This window comes from Marmota marmota, unplaced genomic scaffold (assembly GCF_001458135.2).
Source record: "Marmota marmota marmota unplaced genomic scaffold, marMar, whole genome shotgun sequence".
NCBI classification, from domain to species: domain Eukaryota; kingdom Metazoa; phylum Chordata; class Mammalia; order Rodentia; family Sciuridae; genus Marmota; species Marmota marmota.
The window spans coordinates 15470900-15495105 of NW_026000048.1; the positions used below are offsets into that span (position 1 = coordinate 15470900).

The 24206-nt window shown below is 39.2% G+C and overlaps 1 protein-coding gene across 1 annotated transcript in view; it reads left to right on the forward strand.

Moving 5' to 3' along the window:
- The first annotated feature begins 501 nt into the window (after window positions 1–501).
- Window positions 502–24206, forward strand: part of CUNH10orf67 (chromosome unknown C10orf67 homolog) — a 122948-nt gene continuing 99243 nt past the window's right edge. The window contains exons 1-4 of the mRNA XM_048812757.1: window positions 502–884; window positions 14326–14446; window positions 16122–16265; window positions 17846–17920. Coding sequence (XP_048668714.1) covers window positions 502–884; window positions 14326–14446; window positions 16122–16265; window positions 17846–17920 — 723 coding nt within the window. The remainder of the gene's footprint in view (window positions 885–14325; window positions 14447–16121; window positions 16266–17845; window positions 17921–24206) is intronic.

The window sequence follows — 24206 nt, forward strand, 5'->3', positions numbered from 1 at the left end:
CCCTGAATTCAATTCCTGGTGCCTGCCCCTCCCCACCATAATAAACTTCTCTTATTGGTAGAAACTTAAGAAAATTGAATCCCACGCTACACAGTATACTTAACGCCTTATATTCTGACTTTCATATTAAATAGAAATACAGGCCTGCTTAATCTCTGCAAAGAAATTTTTAAATCCAGGCCTGCCTACGCGGGCGGCCAAGTAGCAGGTGTGGGCAATTTATGAGGCCACCAGCTTGCTTCTCAAGGCGATGAGTCCGTGGCTCATGTCATGAGCGTCCTCATTACAGGGATTCACTATTTTTCACCCTCCCATTAGCACAACGTGGGAGGTTCTATAAGGAAGAGCCACCACGCCCAGGGTCTCACAATAGTGTTGAGAGGAGTGTTGGCGAAGGAAGAGGAGCTCAGAAACCCAAACCTCCGTCTCCTGTGGGGTCCAGGAGCGAGGCTGAGCTCAGAGCCCTGCGAAGGGAGGAAGCAACGGAGGACCGGGGGCGGGATGGGGTGCGACAGTGTTATTTACAGGGGTGCAGCTTTGCTTGGAGACGTTTCAGCTGCAGCCTCCGCTCGTCGCCAAGCCCTGAGTCAGGTGGGGCACTGGAAGCGGCAGAGGAGGACTCCAGCGCCAGCCCTGCGCCCCACTCCCGGTGCGCAGCGCTCCCTGCCAGCCCCCTCCCCCGCCCACGATTCCCGCGCTTTCCGTTTCCCGGGGAGTCGCTATGGCAACAGACGCGCGGTTAGCAACTCAGCGGGAGGCGCATGGCCAGCGGCTATGGCAGAGGCTCCGACAGATACCCCGGAGGAGTGGCCCCGGGCGCACGGCTGCTGGAAGCTCATCCAGAACCTTGACTTCGCGATTCAACAATTTCAGTTCAACCCCAGGTGACCCGCGGTCCCGGCATCCCTGCCTTGGGGACTCGCAGCGGCGCTGCACAACCTCCTGGGCTTAGCTTTCTTTCTGTACCACTACTGAGCGCACGACTCCGGAGCCCGACTGCTGGGGCTCGAATCCTGCCCACCCTGTTCTCATAGGGCCTGTGGGTCACCCTGTTCTCATAGGGCCTGTGGGTTAGGAGAGCTACTTAGCTTCTGTACTTCGCTCAGTTACCTCGGCTGGAAAACAGCGATTAGGATGATGAATAGTGTCTACTCCAAAGATCTCAAGCCAGAATTAGGCATGCAGTCAGTATAGGTAGGTACATCAGTCAGGTTGGATCCAGGAGGCCAATTTTGAGTGAGGCCAGGAAGTTGGACACCGTCCCCTGAGGGACTGAAATTCCTTCAGAGCCCTTCCTCCACCCTTATCAAGAACCTGCCCCTGCTCCAACCTGTTGATAAGGTAACCTGTCCCAGGAATTGCCCTTCCCCACAGGGAGCTATAAGTTGTTAATTAATGTGTCCTGGGCTGCTCCATCCTGCCCTTCCCCCTTCAGCCCACCTATGTACCACCTTTTGGCCATTCCACTAGCATTTCCTGGGCCTAGTCACATAAGCAGGAAGGGGAAAATAAGGGGAAGAGGGCAGGAGAACAAGGGACACCTAGGACATATTAAAAAGGGCAGAACACCTCGATTTTGGCATACCAGGATACCAGCTGTGGCCCCCTTCTCCCTCCTGGGAGAAGTCTATGTTACCACTTTTTAATGAACCCTGCTTTAAATGCTGCCTCAGCGTGTTTTTCTGATGTTCAAACTTCAACATGTGAGGAAGCAGAACTGTCACGGATAACCAGTGGTATCAGGTCTTAGGGAAGGTTTAATGAGCTAATCCTGGAAACCTTTACAAAAGGGCCATACATAGAAGGTATGCAGGTCAGTAGTTTTTTTAGGCTGCCCTAACAAAATATTATAGACTAGATGATTTCTGAATCACAGAAATGTCTTCCTCATTGTTCTAGATCAAGAAACTGGCAGATTTGGTGTCTGGTAAGGGCCCCTTCCTCATAAAAGCACCTTCCTGCTGTGTCCTATCATGGTAGAAAGGGCAGGGAAGCTGTCCCCCAACTCCCTACTCTCCACCCATACCTCCCCCCACCTGACTTTTATACAGGCACAATCCCATTCATAAGTCCTCCACCCTCCTGACCTAATCACCTCCACAGACCTCAACTCCTAATGTCATTACCATGGAAGTCAGGAGTTCAATATGATTTTTCCAGGGAAACACTCAGAACAAAGCAGCACCATATGCATTTGACAGTATAATTACTTGTTATTCCAGGATTCTGTTTATAGTTCTTCCCTTTCATAATCTTTCTTGGCTCCCTCTGCCCTCGTTTTGTTGTTCATTTGGATAATGTAGAACTAATGTTTCTGAGAAAATGTATTTTTCTTCACAAAAACCTTTTCAAATCATTAAGCCACTATGGCACTAGGTTAGCTGCTGTAAGAAAGAGTCCTCAGAACTCCACTAGTCAGAGGCCTCATGGGGCCAGGTCTTAGAGGCAAGCCCCTCACACTGAGCACATTGAGACAGCTCCAGAGTGAAAAGGAAGGACCAGAGCTGGACTGACCCAAGAAGCAGGACTGACTCAGTCCTGCTGAGCTGGGGCTCCCTGGGTCATCTATATTAAATGGGTATGTTTGTTAAAACGGATCGGTGTACTCACTGGCCTGATTTAGGGGTGGCTGAGAAAAGCACATATTGGAGGTAGCTCAGGGCAAACACCAGAGGCACTGGGGTCTAACCTGCTCCAGTGGCTTGCTTCCTGCCTTGGATCCTTGGCATTCCATGTCACCGTAGTTCCCCTACAAAACACACCAGCCAGACTCAAGGGGCAGATAGACCTGCTAGGTGCCCAATGAACTTCCTCTTAACTGAGCCAAGGAGATGCTGATGCCCAGATTAATTTCTCTTCATTCAAAGGGCTTGGGAGAGCAGGCTGGTACCCCAATATGAGTGGGAGAGGCTCAGGTTCTGACTGAATCCGGGGGTCTGAGGCTTAGGGTAGCAGGGTTAGGCACCGGAGAGATGGCAGCCTCTACCCCAGACAAAAGTCTGGCCTTGGTGAAGTCCACATTCCAGTCAGGAACTAATGATAAACTAGATAAATAAGTGAACTATACAATAAATTATATAGCGATTAAGTGCTAAGGACGAGACAGAAGCAGGGAGAGAGCAAAGTGTGTGTGGCAAGTGGAGAGAGGCGTTGTGATTTTAGATATGGTGGCCAGGGAAGGTGTCTCTGAAATGACTCTGGGATGAAGACCTACAGGCTCAAGGGGGACGTGTCAGGAGACAAATTGATCCAGGTAGAGAGCAGGAAGTGGATGGTAGTGCCTCTGTACCCTAGGAAAAGCAGGAGGCCAGTGTGGCAGGAAAGGGGACAGGGAGTAGTGGAAGTGAGGCAAGGCTGGAGAAGGGGCTCAGAGACATAGTGCGGGGCCTTAGATCACTGTAAGGAGAACTTCAGTTTTTTAGGAAGCCAGAGGCATGATGTTATCTGATTATCTTTCAAAAGAATGACTCTGACAACTTTTTATAATAGACTATGAGGACAAGGACAGAAACAGAAGAACCCGTTGGGGGCGCTGTTACAATATCCCACCAGAAGGATGATCCTGTGGTCTGATTCTAGGTACAGGAGCCACCATGGCAGAGGAAAGGCTCCAAGGCTTTTGACCCCGTTAATTGGAAAAACGGAGCTGTCATTAACTAGGCAGAAGAACATAATAGGAAGAAAGGTTTGGGGGGAAATCTCATAAGCTTACTTTGGGACATGACATGTCAGCAGTGACATCAGATAACCAGTTGAATTGTTAAGTAGAAAGTCGGTTATGAGTCTGAAGTTCAGGAGAGTGGTCCTACTTGCTATCAGTCTGGGAATAATTAGCACAGAGATGGCACGTTTAGCTGTGAGATTTGGTGAGATCAGCCAGGAAGTGAGCACGCATATAGAAGTCTATAAGCTGGGGGTGGTGGTGGGGGTGTGCATCAGTCTGATGACACAAGGAGGAAAAAAGGAAATGGTATTTTCCTTATTTAACACTGGGCAGTACACCAGAGTGGAAGCTGAGCACATCTAATGCCATTTTTATTTACTGATTGATGGATGAGCATTTGTGAGGTGGAGTATTCTAGGATTCAGTGGGAAGTGGTGTTAATAAATATCCATGGATCCATTTTCTATAATATGCTAACATGTTAATTTTGTATCTATTTTATTAAAAACATGATTGTTATCTTCCTGTTTTTATGCAAAACAGCCAACCTATTATTCAAAGATAGAATTGTTGAGACTATAAATAAGGACTGTGTAGGAACCACTTAGCTGATTTGTTATGATGTGGGTTTCCATTCCAGGCAGTGGGGTTGTCATCTAAAATTAGAGACATTTGGAATTTGTTGAGGGGAAGCAGTGAACCTGCTATTTTACTTAGTTCTGAATGAACCAGATCTTTCTGAATCAGTCACACAGGAAGTTAGGACTGGAGAGACCTTAGAGTCTGGGTCTGTCCACCCAGGGACTCAAGAGGAATCCCATGAGAATCTAGGCTCTTGATATTCAGTGAGTTATTTTCTCTCTTTGAACATCAGTTTCCACATTTTCAAAATAAGAAAGTTGTTATATTGCCGGAGTATGGCTGCAGCAGAATAATCAGGGGGGGTGACGAATAACTTGTGTACGTTGATACAGCAGGAGTAGGAGCCATTTATTGCAGGACAGGAGCAGTATTTATACATTCCACACAGCTTATCTAATTAACATAAACTAGATACATCAGTCAACCAATCAGGAATCTCCACACTTAATGGCTTGCTGGTGTTACTTCTCAAACCACTCCCTCTGGCATTTTTTCAGGCACCATCCAGACTTGTTTACGAACTCTAACATTCCCCTGACAAAATGCCAGGTGTTATTTTGACTTGTTTACAGACTCTAACATTATATCTTTTATCAGATTGTTAGAAGAATTACTGGAGGAGAAAATGGGCATCTTTAACAAAGCACTTAGGACAAGTGAAGCATTCCATCAATAGGTACTAATATTATTTTTAGACACCCAGAGGAGGTATCTATAAAATTATCAGACTTCATTTTAAAATATCAGAGTGTATTATTATCATATTATGGCAACAGAAGAAATAACTAAAAATATTATTCCAAGTTTCTAAGTCAGATCCTAAAAATATATATTTAATAAGAAAAACTATCCATATTCCTTCACCTACCACCCAAAATAGGTCTTTTGCTTAAAATAGAATGGAATGAAAGGACATCCATGTTCAAGCTTCATGAAGAATGAAATTGATTAGTAAAAAGGAGCCTGCTTAGCACTGGGGAAAGTAAAGGACTGCATTTCTGGACTGGAAGGAGGAACAGCAGTGTAGAATATAAAGACCCGAGCGAAGTTCAGAGGGCTGCTTGTGTTTATTATATTGATGAAGCACTCAGGGTCCAGACAGGAGGCAGGAACCTCATCAGTAATCTGAGTAGGTAATATTTCCTGTTGCTCATTAAATATTAAGATGGATTAATAAAAGGCGGCATGGCATGGTAGTAAATAAATACTTTAAGCAGCAGGGCTATAGCCAAAGCAGATGTAGCTATTCTTCAGGTTGGAAGAAGAGTAAACAAGGAAGGAACTAAGAATTTAGAATGCCTGCACCCCCACCCAAAGGCTGAGATTGAGACCTTTAGAGAGGACACAGCTGCCATTGAAACTCAGCAGCTTGCTGGTGGCAAAGAAACTTGCCAGAAGGTGCAACCAGAGCTGATCTGCTGGGATGGCTTGCCCACTGGCTAAGAAACTACTGAAAGGTGTAGACATGCCAAAGTTCTTTACCCAGCTGGGAGATCCAAAACTTCATTCCTGGGGCTGGGGGGTGACTCAAGTGGTAGCACGCCTTGCCTGGGATGCGTGCGGCCCAGGTTCGATCCTCAGCACCACATACAAACAAAGATGCTGTGTCTGTTGAAAACTAAAAATAAATAAATAAATATTAAAAAAAAAAAAACCTTCATTCCTGAAGGTCCCAAGTTCTCAAAAGTTCTACGTGTGTGTGTGTGTGTGTGTGTGTGTGTGTGTGTTTCCCATTAATCTTTACAATTGGGCATGGGAACACTAACAGGCCCTTTGGAGAATCTTCCGTGTTCTAGACATAGTCTTCCTTGACTCCACTGTGCACCAATAACCCAGTTGTCCCTTGGCAATTAGAATCAATCATGTCAGCCAGTGGAGTGAGCCCTTTTCTCTGTTTGCTTCAGTGGCATAAGGATTCCAAAGTGGCCAGGCATCAGTCTCATCTGTTTCATTGCAATCATTGTTTTTTTCCTGTGGAAGCAATCTAACCTTGAGAGCCAAGGCCTCCAAACCAGCAATTCATAAAGCTACTGAGACAGGAAGCAATAGTTATGGGAGTGTGTGTTTAGGTGTAATAGTGAGAGGAACCTCTTCTACTTCCACCCCTTGATGGACTATAGGAGAGAGAGAACCATATACTGATCAGTATGTACTTCATTTTATAAGGCAGAATTACTTCCTTCATGGATTTGGCTCTCAGCTGTCATAACCAAACCTTCAAGAAATTATTCCACTTTTCCTTTAGGCCAACCACTTATGGTGAGTTATGTGAGGATACCAGTTAATTCCATGGGCATGAAACCATTGATGCACTTCTTTTGCTCTGAAATAAGTTTCTTGGTCAGAACTGATGCTGTGCAGAATATCAGGAGGTAAAAATAAGATATTCTGTAAGTTCACATGTGATGGTTCTGGCAGATGCTTTATGGTCAGGGAATGCCAACTTGTTATGGGCCAGGCTATCTGGGCAATGACCAAACAGACTCCATTTTACCCTGAGACTCCACATCATGTAAGAAATGCTTCTCCCATGGGAAATCCCCGCCTCTGTACACATTAATAGTTACCTAGCATAACATACTTGGCAACTCAAAATAGAAATTGTTATATAATGTAAAATTGTTATCTTTGGTTTCCATTTTTCTTGGACAATGTACCTGTCAGAGATTGATTGTCTAGGCGTTAGTAACCAATCTTTAGCATGTATTGAACTAGGGTCATTTTGACTCCCTTCCCTCTGCTTGCTTGCTGCTATGTCAACCTGGAAAGTCCCATGAGAAATACCAATGTACCGACTGCATTGTCTCGCTAACTGCCAAATTCAGCTACTGTACCTGCTTGCTTGCAGTTAGGTCAACCCAAATGTGGTTTTTGCCTTTAAATATCCTAAAATGCTCAGGCTGGGGGCTGATCCTTGCAGAAACAGTTAAATGGGTCCTGTGGGGAGCAGTCCTGGCCACCTGGCTAAATAAAGACTCTTCAATTTGGATAAAACTGGGACTTTGTGTGTTTTCTGAGCGACCTGCCCCACAACGACTCATATAGTTCATGTATGTCTATCCCAGTAAGGATGACGGAAAAGGTTCCATATTATTAACCTGCTACTAAGTGACTGGCAATCATCTCTGGTTAATACTGCTATGTTGGGTACTCAGTATTGATCTCTTCTGTTGACAGATGAGGCACTCGGCATTTTTGTTGGTTAGCCAGACCTGCCTCAGTAAGGAAAGTCTGTGCTGTTGAACTCCACCCCTGCCATCATGAGCATTTTGTTCAAGAGCCCCTGAGCAAGCACTGGCTGCAGAAAGAAAGCAGAGAGAAGCCTCATTCTGCTTACCTGAAGATTGACCACATTTTCTGCAGTGGATGCTCTTTGGTGAACATTCATATTGGGAGCATTTTCTGTACCTATTCAAAATGGTCCATACACATAACTCTTCCCCAGATTTTCTTATCATCAGTGTTTCCAACTTGTTCTTTCCAACTTCCTGGCCATCCAGCTAATGTTTTAGTAACTGCCCATAAATTAACATAGATGTGTACTTCTGGTCACTTCTCATCCTCCCAAAAAAGTAGATACCCAAATGTAATACTTCAAGTTCTGTTCAGTGGGAGAATTTTCCTCCATAGCCATCCTTCAGGATCACCTCTGAGTGAAGATATAATTCTATAGATATTTGCCATCTGTTGATGGATTCATCTGTTAATCAGGCTTGAGTTTTTTCATCTTTGGTCAACTGATCGTAACTTTCCATGAGGGTATAGGACACATTCAGTCTGGGAGAGTGTCAAGAACATAAAAGACAAGGAAAGGTTGAGAAACTCTCCCAGACTTTACATTCTGTGGAAAGACCAGCTGTAGCTGGGTTTATGTGATGTTTCTTCATAACCACGTCATGCATTCATGGCAGGAATGACACAGAGATGATCTGTACTCTTCTCAGGGCTTCAGTGTTAGTGTGCACTGTGGTTTAGATTTTCTCCCCACTAACCTTGACCTTCTTGGGTCTTCCAAGTTTCTCTATCTTAAATTTACTACTCTTTCTTTTATAATAAGTTACTATTTGTTGAAAATTATCACAAAATTTTCTTTTCCTAATCAAATTTATACTGGCCAGTCTTAGCCATCGTTGGTGACTTCTGTCTTTTTTTTTTTAAAGAGAGAGTGAGAGAGAGAATTTTTTAATATTTATTTTTTAGTTTTTGGCGGACACAACATCTTTGTTTGTATGTGGTGCTGAGGATCGAACCCAGGCCGCACACATGCCAGGCGAGCGTGCTACTGCTTGAGCCACATCCCCAGCCCTTGATTTCTGTCTTAATCAGTCACCTTCATGGTAGTTGATAAATGGCTATTCTCTGAATTCATCATTTTATACACTTATTAGAGCCCCCCATTATAATATATTCATTTTAAATTCATTCATATTAGCAGGAATTGCTGGATTCCTTGGGTTATAATGTGATAGTTTCATCTTTTATTTGAAGGGTCAAATTGTCTTGCATATGGTCAGAGGAGTCTCTTTAATCTAGTTTCTTCATCTTTTTCACATGTCCCCATGTGACAATAAAAGTAAGAGTAAAGATAAATTAATTACAAATGCTTTTGACAGGTAGAACTGTGGGGAGACTTAATCTCAGGCTGAGGATGCTGTTGAGGTAGGGATGTATTTTGGGAATGTTTAATTGGCAGATGTGTGATAGATGAATATGGTACTTGGGGTATATGCAATGAGAGTTGAGAGTTCAGACTACCTCTGAATAGATATCAGATTTTTGTTCATGTTTCCTGGGTGTCTAGCCCATTAGAATGTAAATTTCACAAGAACAAAGACTTTTTTCCTTGTCCACTTTTATTATCTAAGGTGCCAAGAAGAGTACTTGGTAAACAGTAGGTGCTCAGTTTTTATGTGTTAAATGTATGAAGCTCAAACAATTAGCTTAGATATAGATTTGAAGTATAGAAAGAAGATTGAATTTAGTTCTTTTTAGGAAAAGAAGGCTATCAACATCCTTATAACAGAGTAGAAACATAAACTATATTTTAGTGAGACACTGTAAGAAACAATGGGAGTTATAGACTAAAACAAACAAACAAAAACCAGAGTTTAGAGACTTACAGTAACATTAGGGAACCTCTATATTATATCCTAAATTCTGTGGGACACGTGTTAGAAAGTATAATGATCTTATTTTTGTTTTGTGTCCTAAAAGAGTCTCAAAAATAACATAAAAGAGAAGTAAAATTTCTCAAAACATATTTTCTGGGAAAAATGCCATGTGTACAATTTGTCACCATTAATGGTTGTTATCTTGAAAGGTACCAAGAACATTTTCCTGAAATTTAATATTATCATCACTTAAAAATTGCTTTTCTTCTAATTTGCTATAAACTACTTTGAAAAATGTGTTTAATCTTGATCATATGAGTCATGCATTATTTTAGTGCATTATAATATCATAGTTAATTTTAATACAATCATTATAATTTAGTAATGGTTTTCATAATTGATTTTCAAAGGTGGTTATAAATTTTAGGCACACTGAGCCTTAAGTATTGATGATATTTTCAGCTAATCACTGTATCTTGATCTTAAAAAAAGATATTCAATATGCAAAGCATTTTTGAGAGGATTTGGGGTCAGATGCTTGTCAAGGACTGTGTGGTGTTTAAGATCTTACCCTATATAGAAGCTAACAAATTTTTCTATTACTGTTTCACAGACCTTGACAGAAGACACAAGATTCCTGGGTCAAAGACAAAGGACTTTATCAGAAAAACAGTAGCCAGAGCTTCATGTTGATTTGTGTTGATACCCTAGGACCCCCAACTTCGCATGGGGGTGACACAAAAGACCCCTTATAGATGCCTATATAATCAAGGGAGAGGAGCTCTGAACTGGGGCATGTTCCATTTTTGTAGCAAATCTCCTTCTTGGCAGGGGGAAGCATTACCTCACCTGTCAAAGGTGCTCACTATAAACAACTCTGGGAATGGCATACGGAAAGATTGGTCATGGCTTTGTATTCGTGTGATATCCAAAAAGAATGTGCAGGGATACTCAGGGCCCATGAAGATTGCCTCCCCCAACTGTGTCCCTGAGAAAATTATATATAGGTTCCTAAAACAAATTGAACTACATCTAAAATATAATTTACTGTGGGAAAACACTAGAAATTTTAATTGAAATTCAGATGCTCCCTCCCCACCCAGATTAAGGCCATGGACAAGGTCTGTTATTGTAATAATAAAGAATGTATGAAAGGTTAGTCAAGAATTTAGTGGGATTTAATTAGAAATTACTATTTTTAATATTAAGAAGTGTTTATTTCAACTTAGCCTTAGTTGAATATAGATATGCTTTCACAGTTTTCTTCATTCTGAAAAAAAAATGTTTTAAAGCATCAGGTAGTAACCACTACCATGACACCAATAGTGGTAATACTTATTGAGTGCTTACTACATATCAACACCAAGGTACCTTCTAAGTGTTAACATGCTTAATCCTCACAATAACCTTGTTTAACCAAGGCACAGAAAGATGAAGTAATTTTCCTAATGTCACATAGGTAGAGTATCAGTTAGGATGCTTTCAGCTACAGTTGACAATAACTGCTTACAGCCGATGTACTTATTACATGACATTATAAGAAGGCCAGATTCATGACAGGTTTCAGAACTAGTTGAGTCAATAGTAAAAGTAATCAGTCAAATTTATCTCTCATCTTTTTTGAAAGCTTATTGTCTAGGTATTGAATTTGTTCTCTGGCTTGTCTCTTTTGTGGTCACAGGATGGCTCTGACAGTTCTTGGCATTACTTTTAAAAATTAATTTATTATTATTATTTAGTTGTAGTTGGACACAACACCTTTATTTTAGTTATTTATTTTTATGTGATGCTGATGATTGAACTCAGCACCTTGCATGTGCTAGGTGAGTGCTCTCCTGCTGAGCCACAAACCCAACTCCAATTAATTAATTTTTAAAATTCATTCTAATTAGGTATACATGACAGTAGAATGCATTTTGACACATTGTACATGAATAGAGAACAACTTCTCATTCCTCTTGTACCAGTAATGTAATCATACATGTATATAGGGTAATAATGTCATTGCATCGTCCTTCGCATCCCCACAGCCCTTTCCCTCTCCTCACTCCCCTCTGCATAATGCAAAGTTCCTTAATTCTTCCCTACCCCACCCCCCTACCCCATGGATCAGCAACCTCTTATCAGAGAAAACATTTGACTTTTGGTTTCTTTAGGATTGGCTTATTTCACTTAGCATGATATTCTCTAGTTCTATCCATTTACCTGCAAATACCATAAATTCATTTTTCTTTAATGCTGAGTAATATTCCATTGTGTATATGTACCACATTTTCTTTATCAGTTCATTTGTTGAAGGACGTCTAGGTTGGTTCCATAATTTAGCTATGGTGAATTGTGCTGCTATAAACATTGTTGTGGCCGCATCACTGTAGTATACTGATTTTAAGTCCTTTGGGTATAAACCAAGGAGTGGGATAGCTGAGTCAAATGGTGGTGCCTTTCCAAGTTTTCTGAGGAATCTCCATACTGCTTGGTATTACTTTTACACTTGACCATGTCTAGAGTCACAGAAGAAAGCTCTCCTCTGTTGATTTCTCTAAAGGAATCTAAAAAACCTTCCCAATCCCCCAGCAGTCCATTCCTAATGTTCTACACACAGTTCTGGCCTTTCACTGTAAAAAAAAAATGGGATTACCAAGGTGGGCTTAGTCCCCACAGGAGTTACTCTTGGCACTGGGAACATGGTAGATCTCCCCTGAGTTCTATGGGGGGTGGTCACATTTGAGGTTCTATCAGCAAGTAAAAAGAGAGGGTGGCCTTATCAGAGGCTGCTCCAGTTGGCCATTAGATGAGGGAGGAAAGAAGCACAGATACTCTGTCTTTAGAGCTGATGATTCTATTTGGGCTTTCATGTTTTATTTTATTTATTTATTTATTTATTTATTTATTTATTTATTGTAGCTGACATTTTAGAGAGTGTTGTACTAAATTTTGTTTTTAAATTTTTTATTCTAATTTGTTATATATGACAGCAGAATGCATTACAATTCATATTGCACATATAGAGCACAATTTTTCTTATCTCTGGGTAAAAAAGATGGTGGAATGAGATGGACATCATTACCCCAAGTACATGTATTAAGACACAAATGGTGTTATAGTAACTTTAATCAAATTGTCAGGGAGAGTGCATCCAGAAAATTGACCTTCATATTACTGTTTGAGATGCCTGTCATTAGAGGGCTGTAAGGACTTGTTCCTAGGTGATTCCAATTTTTCAGCAATGGAGTTTGACAATCAAATACATGATGGTGTGGAGATTATCTTAAAGAAGTAGGTCTCAAACTTTTTGGTTTGGGATCCTCAATATTCTTAAAAGTTACTGTCAAACTGAAAGATTTAGTTTATGTTGGTCATATCTACTGGTAATTGCCATATTCAAATTTTAAAAGAAGAAATCTCCATACTGCTTTCCAGATTGGTTGCACCAATTTGCAATCCCACCAGCAATATAAGAGTGTGCCCTTTCCCCACATTCTCGCCAATACTTATTGTTATTTGTATTCTTAATACAAATATATCTGCCATTCTGACTGGAGTGAGATGAAATCTTAGAGTAGTTTTGATTTTCATTTTCATTGCTAGAGATGTTGAGTATTTTTTCATACATTTATTGATTGATTGTATATCTTCTGAGAAGTTTCTGCTCAGTTTCTTGGCCCATTTATTAACTGGGTTATTTGTTTTTTTGGTGTTAAGATTTTTGAGTTCTTTATATATCCTAGAGATTAGTGCTCTATCTGATGTGCATGTGATGACCCAGCTATCCCACTCCTCAGTTTATACCCAAAGGACTTAAAAACATCATACTACAGGGACACAGCCACATCAATGTTTATAGCAGCAGCACAATTCACAACAGCTAAACTGTGGATCCAACCTAGATACCCTTCAGTAGATGAATGGATAACGAAACTGTGGTATATATACACATTGGAATATTACTCCACATTAAAAGAGAATAAAATCATGGTATTTGAGGTAAATGGATGGGATTGGAGAATATAATGGTAAGTGAAGTAAGCCAATCCTAAAAATCCAAATGCTGAATGTCTTCTCTAATATAAGGATGCTGATTCATATTGGGGATGGGGGTTGGGAGCATGGGAGGAATAGACAAACTTTAGATAGGGCAAAGGGGAGGAGGAAGAAGGGGGATTATGGGGGTAGGAAAGGCAATGGAATGAGATGGACATCATTATCCTAAGTACATGTACAAAGACACGAATTGGTGTGAATATACTTTGTATACAACCAGAGATATGAAAAATTGTGCTCTATTTGTGTAATATGAATTGAATTGCATTCTGCTGTCATATGTAACTAATTAGAATAAATAAAATAAATTAGAAAAAATTTAAAGACATTAAATATATATTTATATTAGTTCACTTAAGATAATGATAAACTATGTGCTAATATCAATAACACATTTTAAAGAAAAAGTAACCATTTTTTCAAAAAAAAAACTGCAATGAGAAAAGTGTCACCGTTTTATATTTTTGCATATCTTTCTCCTGCCTAGCTTAATAGAAAATGGCTGAATTATTATGGCTGTTTCTGTATTCTGTCTGTCAGACTGTTATGTAATTTGTAGCCACTGGAAAACTCCATTGAACATTTATGAGAGAATCAGTCTTAATATTATTATGAAAATAGTTCTGATCTCATGGATTCCCTCATAGTGCCCCAGAACCCTAGAGGTTCCACAGACCACATTTTGAGAACTATTATCTTAAGGTTTTCTGTGGAATATGTCCGTGTATATATTTATAATTGTTCCCAGGAGTAGCACAGGCAATAATAACACATAGGATATATAATATGATTTACCCCCAAAATAAATGCAGAAACATTTCAAAGGAAATATCCATGACATAAAGCACGTTTAATTTTTTTTTTCAGATTTAACATTTCAGATGATTTGAAGGTCGGCTTTTTCACCACAGACCACGCTACTCAAACAGATTCTAGTGAAATTTTGCCACTAAAGGAGTTGAGTTCCTGTACAAAAAAGTTAGTGAAGGTAAATCTGGATTTATTTTGAAACTTCAAAGATGATTTTAGGCATTTGTCTTCATGTATCTTTCATGGAGAGACTCAAAATGATTAAAATTTCTTAGATAGTATAATCTTTTTTTGCTAGCATGCATCCTTTTTATTGGTATAATTATATGTAATAGTAGAATTCATTGTTAAATTTTGTACATGCACAGAATACAGCAATATAATCTGATTAATTTTCCACAGTATTGCCCAAATAAATCATTAGCATTTTGGCAAACTGAGCTGAATGACCATTGTATTTTTAAAAATTATTAATGCAAGCCAAGTACAATGGCTCACACCTGTAATCCCTGTGGCTTGGGAGGGTAAGGCAGGAGGATTGCAAGTTCAGAGCCAACCTCAGCAACTTAGCAAGACTCTGTCTCAAAAATAATAATAATAATAATTTAAAAAAGGTCAGGGGATGTGGTTCAGTGTTTAAGTGCCCCTGGGTTTATTCCCAAGTTCAAAAAATTTATTAATGCAAGCTATGATTTATATTTACATCATGCTTATATATGCCAACTTATTTATTGAAATACTTGTTACTCTCTATTTTTTGACATCTGTGCACATTTCCTGTTTATGATCCTTCAAAAATTATAAAATCATATTTTTGAATCTTTTTTGATTGAAAAAGGATGGAGAATTTCATACACATCAGATTTTAAGAGTTGTTATTAAAGATCCTAATCAATAAAACTATCACATGAGGTAGCATAATTCTGTAAATACTCTCATAAACCTTATTTTTATTTTTCATTTAATATAATTGGAAATCATTCCATATTGGCATATAGTTTCCTTATTTGCTTTACAAGTACATCATGTTACAAAGTATACATCATCTATTTAGCTATTCCTCTATTGATAGACACTCTTTCTGGTAGTTTCTAATCTTTTACTGTGATGAATAATCCTGTGCATACTTGTGTGTCAGTAAATCTGTGGTGTAAATTCTTAAAAGTGGAATTTCTGAGTCAGAGGGTGTATGCATTAGTCATTTTGAAGGATATTGCCAAATTGCCCTGCATAAAGATTATACCAATTTATACTCCCACTAGTAGCTTTTGAGGATGTCTCTTCCCTATATACTTGCAATTTTATTGTCTTCTTTTATAAAGACAACTTTCAGAAAAGATTTTAACTTTATTCTCTTTGTAAATTAGCTGTGTCCAAATGACTAAATTGTGGTCAGTAGGATTTAAATGGAAATGGTGTCTGGCAGCTTTTGGGTACCTCCTTTAAGACACAGTTCATGTGATCTCACTGCCATGTCTTGCTCCCTTCCCTCTAATCTCCTTTTCCCGTATCCTTCCTTACATCCCCTCTCTCCACCTCCCTACCTCCCCCTTTCTGATGGCTTTAGGTAATCCTAATCACAAATTGTTTGTCCCACCTTAATTTCTCACAATGGGGATTAAACGCCAACATGAATTAACTATCTTCATTTGGCAGAGAGAGTCATTTTGGAACCCTAGCCACCATGAGATAGAGTTATTGTAATTCACCATCTGTGAGAAATAATCTTAAAAGGCATCACAGGCCCCTGACCAGGTACCCGATTATAAGCCTAGAACCAGGGAATGTGCAGGAATATTTACACGGAGAGCCTTATTCTCTACAATAATGAATGCTTTAATTTTTTTTTTAAGATTGTTTCATCCCTTGAGCAGGATTATAGGTTCGTCAAACAATTTCTTCAATTGAAATTTGAGGACCGGCTTCAAGAGGAGTCTTCCAGTATCTTCAAAGTTCTACATGACAGGATCCTTGAAATGGAAAAACATTATCATCAGGTAAATGTTCTCTCGTTTTCTCTGTTTTAAATGGGGATTGATCTTGCTCTTAGATGTCTGTATTCTGCAGTTTTGAATTTAGTGATTTATGAGGACCACTTAATTCGTATAGGTTGTAACTCATAGAGTAGATTGTACAAAGAGCTTCACTGTGTTTTAGGAACTTTCCTTAGTAAGTTGTATATGAGCTCACTAACCCATTTACCTTATAAAGTAGGTATGATTACTTTTCCTCCCTTACAGATAAGAACACTTTGGCACAGAAAGGTCAATTAACTTGTTCAAGGTCACCCATTAAACAGCAGAGCTTCAGGTTTCAGGCCAGGCAGTTTGACGCTGGAGTTTTTGTTCAGAGTTACAATTTTATGTGACCTTATTTGTGTTTTAATGGCCCTGTTGTTAGCCAAAGATATAACAATGACTGCTTCAGGGAATTTCATAAAAGTTTTGGTCAGGGTAACATAATTATCTGTCATTAAGAACAGACAACACTAATATTTCTGTGCTAACAAGAAAACTCATATTTTGTTGACCATACTATATTAAATACTATGCTAAGCCTTTTAATTGCATTTACCCTTTAAGTCTCTCAAAATCCTAAAGTGGAAGTCCTGTTGTACTTCAGTTACTCATTAAGACTGAGCTTGCCAAGGTTAGATAACTTGTATAAGGCCCAACAGATGGTTAGGGGCCCAATATTGAAATTCTGTCCTTTCTGACTCTAAATCCTATTTGTTGTTTATACTCCATTCTGGAATCAGAACTGATGTCAAAATCAAGAGCATTTTTACAAAATTTACTGTACCATTTTTTAATTTGTCCTAATTAGTTATACATAATAGCAGAATGCATTTCAATTCATTGTATACAAATGGAGCACAACCCTTCATTTCTCTGGTTGTATACAATGTAGTGTCACACCATATGTGCAGTCATACATGCACCTATGGTAATGATGATACTAGGGTAATGATGTCCATCTCATTCCACCATCTTTCCTGCCCCCATGCCCCCTCCCCATCTTTCCCTCCCCTTTGCCCAATCAAAGTTTCTCCATTCCCAATGCACCCCCCCACCGCCTGGCCCCCATTAGAAATCAGCATCCACTTATCAGAGAGAACATTTAGCCTTTGGTTTTTTTGAATTACTGTCTGATTTTTATCAAATTATTTGCTCAATCAGAAAATGACTCTGATTTGTTTGGGGTTAGCCAATCAGTCTTCATGAACAAAACCCATCAAAAAGTATAAGGTCAGAAGAAGATACAAATCATAAGTAGATTTTACTATTTTTTACAAGGAAAGCACTAAAAGACTTTAATTGATGTGTAAAATTAAATGAAGTGTTCAAATTATCTGTGTATTTTATTCATAAGAAGATCTCTCTATTGTTCTGGGTTTTATATAAGTAAAAATTAAATTTGTTATCATAGCTATAATGGGAGAGAAATAAGTATAAAATGGAGATCTCAAGAGACTGTGATGATTTGGATGGTGGCTTTTAATGATGAGCTCCCCTTAGTAGGTGTGAGTTATATTTGGATATACATTGTAGTGCTAACTGTATTCTTTTATTTACAGAATGAGGATACCATGAGAAAATGCTTTAACCAGCAGTTAGCTGATGCCATTGCAGATATCAAAGGAATGTATAAGGTGGGTTTTTGGTGTTGTCAAGGGCAAAGCTGGCTTTAGTTCCTATTCCTATAAGGAGTGGACTCATCTTGAGTCTCCAGTCTGAGTTGTTACTTTTGAAGGCCCATTTCTCCAATTTTCAGATCACCTCAGGGGGTTTGGGCCCAAGATTGTTCATACTGTCATTAAATTTACCAAACTAACGCTTTAGTATGACAGACATACACTTCCAGAAACTGGAAAATTCCAAACTTGTATCTAGGATATCTGGGAAAGTTGCTAGAGTAACCCGAAGTGTGTCTGGTAAAGATGCAGGTGGATAGTGCCATTGGAGAGCGTGGTAGCGATCACCTGTAATCTCAGCAGTCGGGAGGCTGAGGCAGGAGGATTGCGAGTTCAAAGCCAGCCTCACCAGCTTAGTAAGTCCTAAGCAACTTAACAAGACCCTATCCAAAACAAAAAAAAAATAAAAAGGGGGCTGAGGATGTGGCTCAGTGGTTAAGTTCCCCCTGGTTCAATCCCTAGTACCAAAAAGAAAAAAAAAATGTACTTGGATGAATTTCAGGTAGGCCTAAGCAATAGTTCATGGGACCTGTAGTAAATGGCAGCAAATGGTCTCTGATCCTCTATGGATTGTCTAATGACAGGGACACTTATATCTACCAGACATGGTGCTTCACTCTATTACACAATGGGAAAATTCAAACTTTCATATTTTTTAGACTTACTAAGGACCTTGGGGTTCTATTAGCATTTATAACTATAATCTCATCTTTCACTTCAATATGCTTCCATAAATAAATATTTTATATTTATAGGTAATTGCCCACTGATTGTATATATCTTTTCAGAACGATTAACATATTTGCACTTAATTATGTAATTACTTGTTAAATGTCTCTGTTCTGTTCCAGACTGTAAGCTTTATGAGGGCAGGAATATTGTCTGTATTACTGATGTGGCCCTGCCTTTTAGCACTTTGCTTTGTACATAATTGTCCATCAGGTAATAATTGCTAAGTGAATGAATGACTGATAGCTGTACCTGTGGCCAACATTCATAGAGTCTGCTCATCAGTCATTTTCTCCAATTGCACTTTCTCTCCACACCTTTTTTTTTTTTAACTAACAGAAGCACTTCAAATCTTACAGGAGTCAACATACTATGTACTTTCCTTCCCAGCTTCCTTTTTAGCTATGGCAAGGGCATGGGCAAGGTCCTTTACCCATGGAACCTGAAGATAAGTAGGCTGTGAGGGTCTAGAGAGACGTGGTTCTTCCTAATTAAAAGGAACTCATGGGAGAACTCCTTCACCAATCTTTGTGACTCTGTGCCACATTGTCACCAGAGGTGGCTGCAACACTAGGTCCCACTCTCCTGCTCTTCTGTAACATCACCTTGCTTCTCTCCCATCAAGAAGTGGGGGTCTAATTCCCTTCCCTTTAGTTGAGGCTGGCCTTAGAGACTTGCTTATAAGCAAGAATGTGAGGAAATAAAGTTGCATGACTTCTAAGACTGGGTCCAGAGATGCCTTGCAGTTTTATCCTGATATTCTCAAAACATTTGCTCTCTGGATTCTCCCTCTCTGAATCCAGCTGCCCTGCTGAGAGAAGCCCAAGCTCAAGGAAGGGATGACTTGTAAGTGCTGGATCTTCAGGCTCATCTGAACCTAGCCTCTAAGTCATCTCTGTTCAGGTATCAAAAAAATATGAGTGGTAAAACCCTCAGATCGCTCCAGCCACCAGCCAGTTAGAATCTTTCCACCTGAAATGACTTTATGGAGCAGAGATCAAGCAATCCCTGCTGTTCCTGTCCCGAATCCCTGATTCAGAGTTGTCATCCTAATAAGCAGTTTGTGTTTTGTATTGCTACGTGAAATAGCTGGAACAGTATCTTTACACTCACATCAACAATAATTTCTTTTTTTTTCAAGAGAGAACAATAATTTTTTTAGTTAAATTTGTTTTTAATGTTTTTTTGTTTTTTTATTTTTTTGACTAGCGCAGAGCAACATCATAGTTAAGGGTTGGCACAGATATGATTTAGGGCAGGAACACTGGAGTAAAACTACCTGGGTTTGAATCCTGACTCTGCTACTTTATTTCTGTGTGACCTCAGACAAAGTACTGAATTGCTCTGACTTGGTTTTCTCAGCTGTTAAATGGGAATCGCAATAATACTCACCTCGTAAAATCTAAAGGTAAAATGGATTGATCTTGTTATTAGTGAAATCTGTTTGTTAAAAAAAAAAACACCTGCCCATAGTCATGATGTTCCTTCATGTCAGTGTCTTTTTCTGCTCCTTTATTATCTTACCTTAGTATTCAGGCTTATCGCTTTTGTCCACTGACCACATTGATATATTTCAAATATATTATCAATATTTATTATGTTGATATTTATTATACTATATATTATATACTATTAAATATATATTATATTATATATAATGTTTATTATATCAATATTTATCATATTGAACCTAATGAAAAGCCATTTTTGGAGCTCAAAGAAGGTCAAATATTAATAATTTCATATGGTTCGACCTAAGACACATAGTTTTCAAAAAACATAGTTATTATAACAAATAAAGGACAGTACAGTCTGCACGAAATATTAGGCTCTAGTATGTTTAAGAAAGACATATTCATTTTCAGCTTGACCAACACTTGCTGAACGAATGCTGTGAGCTGAGATAGGCTGGGCATTGGCACTGGGGAGATGAGGTGGGGATGAGTGGAGGGGAACAGGACTGTTAACAAATCATAGGTTGGCAAGTGCAGAGGTAAAGAGAGATACCAGGCCTTAGGGAACATCCCAAAGGAGCAGTTTTTTCTGCTGGTGTGTGTTGGGAAGACTTCGTAGGTGATAATATTTGTGCAGGGTTTAATGTTAAGTACTCGGTAGGTGATCATATAATCAAAGGGGATTCTAGGCAGGCCATTTAGTGTATATTAGAATATTTTGGGTGGCAAGTGATAGAAATCTAGCTCACACTGGCATTAGTTAAAAGGGGATTTTAGGGGCTGGGGTTGTGGCTCAGCAGTAGGTACAGCGCTCACCTAGCACGTGCAAGGCTCTGGGTTCGATCCTCAGCACCACATAAAAATAAAATAAAGATATTGTGACCAACTACAACTAAAAAATAAATTTTAAAAAAGGGGATTTTATTGGCTCATGTAACTGAAAGGTGTAGAGATCATAATGACTTCAGGAAAATCTGTGTCTAGAGGTTTAAATAATGTCCATCAAGGAATTGTCCATCCCTGTTTCTGCCTTATACTCTAATGATTTAATTTCCAAAAAGATTCTGCAATCTTAGAGCATCTCTTTCCACCTAGGTCCTACAAGAGTCACAAAACTGACTTTGAATGACCTGCCCTGAATATTGTGTTCCCCTCCCCAAGGGGATTCAGAGTCATACACCCATCCCAGGAGATGATATCAAGGAGAAGGGTTACCCAAATTAAAATGAGAGGTTGTTATCTGAAGGAAGGATGCTGGTTAGGCAGAACTGGTTAGGTAAAATAGCTTTCCACTTGCAATAGCATGTGAGAGGGAAAGTCGGACCTTGTCTGAAAACTGAACACGGTCAGTGTTGCTAGATATGGCATTACCCCATATGGTAGCCATGAGCCATTAACAATTCAGATCCTTGGTTACAACTCTTCAATTCCTGATGTGGTGTTATGAATAACAGGAACCATCTCATACCCTTATATTCTAAGTTAGTGTTCTTGCTAATTTGAAGTTGAGCCCAGTTGTATCTGTGCATCTAGAGCAGAACCTGAGTGAGCTGGCTTGTCCAAATGTGGTGCCAAGAAATGAAGTATAAGTCTCTTTTGCCTGGTTTTATCCTGTGGAGTAAGCCTTCAAAGTAGGCTCCAAGATCTTCACTTTATAGGTGAGAAAAATAAGTCAGGGCAATGTTAAGCAGGAGGAAGGATGTTCAAGGTCACAGGGCCAGCCAGTGGTGGAGTTGGGAGCGGAGTGCTCCGCTATGTCTCTAAAGTTATTCTGTAGATAATGGGGGTGTGCGTGTGCTTGAATTCTAAATGGGAGAAAGGGAGGAGCTTGAATGTCCTTTAGAATGATGAGTCCTATAAAGTGTTAAATACATGTTGGAAAAACGGAGACAAAGATGCAGTCTATAAAACTAAGCACCATACAGGTTTTGTTCATCAAAGTCCCTGCAATAGCTAGTAACAGTGCTTGAGACACAAAGGTTTTTAATATTTAGTGGAGGAAGACAGAAAGAAGAAAGGAAAAGAGGCAAGGAGAAAGATGGACACAGGAAAGAAGTTCTGTTCTAGATTAAGTAGAGATGGCTCACCAGATGCAGCATGTTAGGGTCCCGATTTGAACAAACCAACTTTAAAGAAAAGGGAAAAGGAGGTTGAGACAATTGGAGGAATTTTATTATGGGTTGTATATTAAATGATATTAATAAACTATTTGTTAAATTTGTTAGGTGTGATGCTGGCATTGGAATTATGTAAAAAAAAAAAAAAAAGTCCCCAGGTCTTAGAGATGTACCTTGATATGTTTCAATGACATGATGTCTAAGATTTTCTCAAAAATACTTAAGCACAAATGAGTAGATAAGTGTATGGCAAACTATTATTATTTTCTTCATTTTGCTCTATTTTGGTTTATGTTTAGAATTTTCCATCAGAAGCTTGGCATTTGGAGAGACATTCCTATAATCCCAGCTATTTGAGAGGCAGAGGCAGGAGGATCTCTTGAACCCAGGAGTTTGAGATCAGCTTTGTGAGACCTGTCTTAAAAAAAAAAAAAAATTCATCATAAAAAAATAGACATGTTTGAAAATGCAAATTAACTTTTTAACCCCCCTTTTTTGTATTACCACATTTAAATATAGTTGATTTATATTGTGTGTTTCATAATTCCCATATCTCCCATTTTCGGGGGTCTCCTAAGGGCTGACTCTCACCATGCGTCATTTGCTTTGAGTTTCATGATATTTTGACCATGAGCTCATATTTCTGTGAGAATTCTTTTTGAGTCCTGACATACAGGTAAGTTTCTTCAGGGAACATTTGTGTTTGCGTCTGTGAGACTCCTGAATCTATGACCACTGTAACTTAATTCTCAGCTTGAGGTATTTTTCAGACCACTCAGATGTATGAATTTGGGCATGAAGCTGTGTGGGCCACGTTGTGGTTGTAAATTCTTAGGAGAATTTTGTTTGGTTTCCATCCTCCTATTATACCTAGAGCCAGTTTCTAGGCAGGAACCAACTCCAGCGTGGAGTATTGGGCATGGGTACAAGGTTCAAGATGGTCACCTCTGGTTCATTCTTACACTGAAAGACTGGACCTGCCCCCTTTAAAGGGATGGTATTCTATTATTTAGAACTGGCACTCTGAAGAGGACCTAGTTGTCTCTCCTGTGTGTCCTGAAAAGAGTCGGAAATCAAAGCTCAGATTTACCTGGTTTAACAATGCCTTAGAAGTAAAGGCCAGCTTGAGTATTCTGTGTACTTCTCTGGGATTCTAAATTCACTTAATTTTGGTCTGTTTTATGTATAATTATAAAATCTAAAACAACAATAACAACAACACAAAACATGCTTTTTTTTAGTTTTTTTTTTTAAATTATTGATTTATAGTCCTTGGTGTCTTTAATGACTTCTGGAACACTAGCATATTTCTAATGTTTTTGAAATGTTCAAAAATATGTCTGAATAATCAGTATCTCTCTCTCTCTCTCTCTCTCTCTCTCTCTCTCTATATATATATATATATATATATATATATATATACTATTTCTACTTTCTAGGAGTGGAAGGCTCTGAAATAATTAGATTCTTTATATTCATCAGTTTTTTTATAAATGGCTAGTTAAATATTCCTAACTGGAAGTAGATTAATTGTGGTTAGTTGCCTTATCTGATTAAATGTTTGTTCACCTTAAATTAAAGAAAAGTCATTATTTGAGCCAGCTTGGTGGTGCACATCTGTGATTCCAGCCACTCAGGAGACTCAAGCAGGAGGATCACAAGTTTGAGGCCAGCCTGGTCAACTTATTGAGTCCCCATCTTAAAATTAAAAATAAAAAAGACTGGTAATGAGGCTGGGCATGGTGGCACATGCCTGTAATTTGAGCAACTTGGGAGGATGAGGCAGGAGGATCCCAAGCTCCTGGAGAGCTTCAGCAACATAGTGAGGTCTTAAGCAATTTAGTGAGACCTTGTCTCAAAATAAAAATATAGAAGAGCTGGGAATGTAACTCAGTGGTAAAACTCCTCTGGGTTCATTCCCCAATTAAAAAAAAGGGGGGGGGG